Raw genomic sequence first — 5720 nt, 5'->3', positions numbered from 1 at the left:
AGGACACCAGACGTTCAACCTCCCTCCTGTAGGCAGACTCATCCAAACCTGAATAAAAAAACTGGCCGTTTACACACAATTAAGTTCAGCTTATGGAGTCGGATCATTTTCTTTTTCTGTGGATACAACTATCTAAAAGTTTGAATAACAACTCCGTCTCACTCACTTACAAAACCTTAAATATGATGTGAGTCTTCAAAACTTACACACAAACCACTGCACACGTTTGTAAGTACCATTACCATTATCAAGATACCATTAAGGTAAATCTATGTTTGCCACAAGTTCCTGAAAATGTCACGGTGTAAGTCCTGTTAAGAAGTGAAGTGTTTTTGAAGCGCTTTTACTTTGAAACAGAAGTGTGGAGTTTGTATAATATACAATTACAAAGTTTAACAGAACAGGATTTGATCAGACGTTGTAAAAATACTGATGGATTATTATCATTATTACATAAAGAGACCAGATGATTGAAACAGGAGTGTTCCTATTATTGTTTATGCTCAAGTTTTAGTTGCTAATGTCAAACCAGTACATCCCAGCAGCTTGTAAGGTGAAATATTTTACCAGTTATTAGTAAAATATTTCACCTTATTCTTGACTCAATACAACAGGAGCACCAAATCAACCCATGAACACCTTAAATGTCAGCTCTCTGTTGATTGCTTTAGTCTATTCAGTTCACTGATTGCTGGGTTTTAGTGTCTCTACTGGAACTGCAGAAAAAGGCAAAAAGTGACACAGTTAATGTTTTTGGTTTTTCTTCATGCCATGGAGGAATGCAACTATCTGGTTACTACTTCACAAATTGTGTGAGGAGATAAAGAATTGGACTGGATGACTGTTCCGAGATGTGGACTGGTCTGTTGTGCTGAACAAAGGGCCAGGCCTGAAGAAGTTTACCAGTTCCTCTACAGTATACTTAACTGGAAGATCTCCTCTCATCTATGACCACAACCTCTGTATAGTTACACAAAGAATAAGATTTGGATACAAGCAAATACCTGTTAAGGTATGGCTTTATTTCTGTGCCTCTATTCTGAGCGCACATCATAACATTTTGGAAACACAAATGTTGCATTTTGAAGAGAAAATGATTTTGAGTGAAGAGAATTCATTGCTGCATGCAAGAAATGTATTTCATTGTTTGCTATTATCCACACACACACACACACACACACACACAATAACAGCCACTCTCACTCAGATCTCTGCTCTGTGTGCTCACAGACATCTGCAGACCTGCTCTCAGTGTGTCGCTCTCAACATCTCTGCTCCATGCACGCTCAACTCTCTGCACACCATTATAAGTGTGCCACAAAACCAACCAATCACAGACTTGGATGCAAAAATTCTGATTGGCTGTTACAGTCTCCAATCAGCTTGCTAGCTACTGCATTCTGGAAACATGGTCCAGAGTGTAGAAAAATCCAGTGGAGTGGTTTGGTTTAAATTAGGTTAAAACCAACAATGGTATTTAAAAAAATTTTTTTTTTAAAATAGAACAATTCAACATACTAACTGAAAATGGATTTAACTACATTTTGGAGCGTGTTTTGTGGCACACTTATAATGGTGTAGAGAGTTGAGCGTGCACAGAGCAGAGATCTGAGCGAGAGGGGCTGTTATTGTGTGAGTATGGATAATAGCAAATACTGAAATACATTTCTTGCAGGCAGCAATCAATTTTCTTCGCTGAAAATAATTTTCTTCTCAAAATCCAACATGTGCACTTGCAAAAAATTTGTATTTGCACTCAGAATAGAGCCACAAAAATAACTTGAGCTGTTCTGGAGGCGCTAACAGTACAGTCACTACACAGTAGAGCAGGGCGATATGACCAAAAATATTTATCACGATATACATTTGAAAATTTGCAATAACGATATAACTGACGACATAATTGACACTAGAGCAGGGGTCGGCAACCTGCGGCTCTTTAGTCCTTATACTGCGGCTCCGCGTGGTTTGGGAAAATAATTTAGAAGTATTTAGCTGAAGTGTATTTTATTTATGTTAGTTCTTTTTAAACTTGTAGTTCTAAATTGGAAGATTATTTTGATATTGAAATATAAAAATAAAATTATATTTTATTATTGTTCGTCGCTCAAAATAAGCGTCACATTCGCAGAAGCCGGTGTACCCGCCGAAACGCCTGCATTTATCGAGACTTTCAACCCCAGGTAGGCCAATTCTGGATCTTCTGATCCACATTATGTCAGCAGCTCCACCGTGAAAAGACAAACACGCTCACGCCTCACAGACGACAGCTTACAGTCCTGCGTGAAGATGAAAGTGACTTCATACAGCCCCGACCTGCAGACGCTGTGCGCAGAGGTTCAGGAGCAGAAGTCCCGTTGTAAACATATCACGGCAGACCTGACAATGTTTGCATGAACACGCTTTACAGCTTCTCTTTATTGACCACTTTTCACACACGGTTGCTGTAAGCATTACGGTCGGCGCTGCAGACCACGCCCCGCAACACACATTTACCATGTAAAATAAATATAAGTAAATAAATAAATATTTATGCAGAATTTTGCAAATATTTATTTTTCATTTTTTTCAGCAGCATAGAGCTTTTTTCCAGTTATTTTTTAAAAGTCAGGTCAAGGCTCCAAAAGTTCAAAGGCGATATGAGGGCGGCTTTCAACAGTTTTTGTTTGCTGGATCATTTTAGTTCAGCTTTCCTTTTGTTATATTTCTTTAAGAGTTCAAAATGTGTTCATTACATAAATCAAATGTAATTTTCTCTGTAGCACTTCATGGATTTCATAAGCAGCACACTTTAGTTGTTCACACAAAGCATAAAGGTAAAAAAACAATATATGCAGTGTTATCTTCATTTTAGATGTCACAAAGTATTTGCAGCTGTCAGTGTTTTCTTTTGCGAGGAAACTGGGTCCAAACGGCTCTTTGGATGATAAAGGTTGCAGACCCCTGCACTAGACAAAATACGTTACAACTCCACAACTTTATTAGTGCAAAAAAACCCATCAATGTATTTCCACTTAAACAAGCAGCTGTTTTTTATCTGCATTAAAGTTATATAAACTTTAATAATGCAAACTCCTCGCTGACAGTTTAACCAAAAGGCATTTCCAGTGGAAACTGGCCGACACATCCTCAGCATAACCATGTATAACATCCACAAAACTTAAAAAGAGGTTATACACACACAGTACGGTAATATTATGTTGAAGCACAGTACGTATCACTCCGCGAGGCTCCTGACTACGATAGCTGTAAAGCTCCAACAATCCATCAAGCGGTGCGGCTTCGTAGCTCAGCAAAGTCGTACTGAAACATTTGACAGATTTTCGAGCGCCGTGCACATAAAATCGTTTCGAGGTCAGTAAACACAACCAGAGTTCGTACATAAGGCACACGGGATTATAAGGGGCTCTGTCGACTTTCAGAAAAATCAAAGGATTGATTTTAAGTGCGCCGTATTTTCCAAATGCGCTACCAAAAATAGTGCTTTGTTGTGTATCTGACGGACAAAAGCTAAACCAGTTCCACACCATGTGCGTATGAAAGCAAAGGTACTGCGCATTCGCGTTTTACCCATATTCTATCGCCATATTTCATTTTCTTATCGTTGCTCAATATTATACCGGTATTACCGTGAACGGTATGATATGGCCCAGCCCTACTACACAGCTCCGTAACAAGGTGTTTCTTGTTGGAGATCCTCAGGACTCAGTGTCTGAGGAGACCGGTGGACGGAGTAGGCATCTCAGCTTGGGCTGCTGTCCTCTTCAGCCTGAACTCCAAAAAAGTGGTAGACAACTGATGACATTGAAATTGTTACTTTTCTATAATACTTGGATTCAAAAACATCTCAAGTAAGTCTGAAGTAAGTGCTTGCAGACATTTCCAGCTCCTGCAAAATATTTTCAGCGTAAATAATTTACTATAAGAGGCAAAACACATTTAAATCTGAATTTGTACATTTCTGTAAACAATAATTTGGTTTAAATCAATTCTTTTGTCTTCAATAACTCATTGTTCATATTGCGATAGACCTAATGAACAGCTTGCATTGGCCTGACTAGTGTAATATTACACTTTACACAGTCGTGTTTCAGCGATTAGTGAGAAGTTTAAAAAGGTGACCTTTAATTGTCAACGTTTGGTTGGTCAGTAGGTCCACAGACCACTGTTTGGTGCCCACTTCTGTGAATGCTAAGGACGACATCTGCGTTCTTCGTAACAGGGGTGTCAACAATAACGGTCATTATTTTAATGTTTGATGGCTACAGGCTGACCTTAATGACCCACTTCACATTACTCACTGGCCTGTATATTTTCTCCCAGGAGGAGGTGTTTCAGTGGTGGGGGGAGTGGTCTACGTGGTCCTCCTGTTCCAGGAGCTGTGGAGGAGGAGTGAGGAGCCAGGAGAGACACTGTCTCATGCAGAGGTAACTGAGTGACTTTCAGATGATATTCCACCTTCTGAATATTTTGGTTTCCAATACATGTGCAGTCTAAGCCTACAGATGTAACTGTAACCCAGACGCACAAACACCAAACATTGTTCTGAAGAATAAAACAGATCAGCTGTGCCGTGGCTATCGATTCGTTTAGTAATTGCAGTGTTTCTGCACCATATTAAAATCATATTAAAAGAAAACATTTACATTTTAGTACAGTCATTTCAAATACAGTAAAGTACACATACAACCTAAATTAAGGCATAAAAAGCATCTCTGTCCTTTGAAAGGCTGCCAGTATCTCCTGGATGAGACCGGTTTACATTTATTTATGTCAGATAATTAAACGAAGTGTGATTCCACAGCTGTTCCCACACAAACAGCAGCACGAGCAAGAGTCGCCCACCGACTCCAGACTTCCTGTTTTATTGTGATAGTCCTCGTCTTGTGTGTCTCATGTTAACTCGTCCCTCCTGACGTGTCCCAGCTGTCTCTACTCACTTGTCTTCTTCCTCCAAAATAAAAGTCTGTCTTTGATTTATCCTTCATTTGTCTGTGAGTCTGCACTACATTCATCACACGGATAGCAATTTTTTTTTCACCTGTCCCGTTTGGTTCTTTTAATAATAATAATAATGGATTGCATTTTTATAGCGCTTTTCGAGACCCTCAAAGCGCTGTACAATACCACTATTCATTCACTCTCACATTCACACACTGGTGGAGGCAAACTACAGTTGTACCCACAGCTGCCCTGGGACAGACTGACAGAAGCGAGGCTGCCATCACAATTATTGTCTAAAGGCAAAGAAAGATCCCAACGGATTTACTTTACCAAATGGACCATCCCGGCCTTGCCGTATTGGTCTATTTGATTCACCTTTGCTTTTATTGTTTATTTTAATTTATTTTCACTTGCTACACACGGGACAGACTTGACTGGGGGAAAGAAAGAGGGAAAGAAAAACAGTGGGGAAGAGGGACGGTGATAAAAGGCAAAAAACAAAAACCAACAAAACAAACAGACAAAAAATCCATCTATCAATCACCTGGATCACCTGTTGAGAAAGAAAAAACAGAAAACCAGCAAAAAAAGAGAGCAATATAATAAACAACATGATCGCAATAATCTATGTGAATATAACAGTAAATACTAAATATTGAATATTATTGTGCCGGATCGACAGCGCACAGTGTGCTTTGAGGTAGGAGCCAAAAAGAGTGTAGTTTGTGGGTGTGATCACCCGTGTGTACACCTGTGAGCATGGACGCGCTTGTTTT

The 5720-nt window shown here is 39.4% G+C and overlaps 1 protein-coding gene across 1 annotated transcript in view; it reads left to right on the top strand.

Annotated features, from left to right (window-relative positions):
• The window catches only part of LOC102204497 (ADAMTS-like protein 2), a 25550-nt gene that overhangs the window by 1112 nt on the left and 18718 nt on the right, over window positions 1–5720 (top strand). The window contains exon 2 of the mRNA XM_013907874.1: window positions 4324–4427. Within this exon, the coding sequence (XP_013763328.1) occupies window positions 4420–4427 (8 nt within the window). The 5' untranslated portion in view covers window positions 4324–4419. The remainder of the gene's footprint in view (window positions 1–4323; window positions 4428–5720) is intronic.

Source organism: Pundamilia nyererei, unplaced genomic scaffold, assembly GCF_000239375.1.
Source record: "Pundamilia nyererei isolate P.nyererei 1_Seehausen unplaced genomic scaffold, PunNye1.0 scaffold00572, whole genome shotgun sequence".
NCBI classification, from domain to species: Eukaryota; Metazoa; Chordata; class Actinopteri; order Cichliformes; family Cichlidae; genus Pundamilia; species Pundamilia nyererei.
This window is presented reverse-complemented; position numbering and strand designations above follow the sequence as displayed.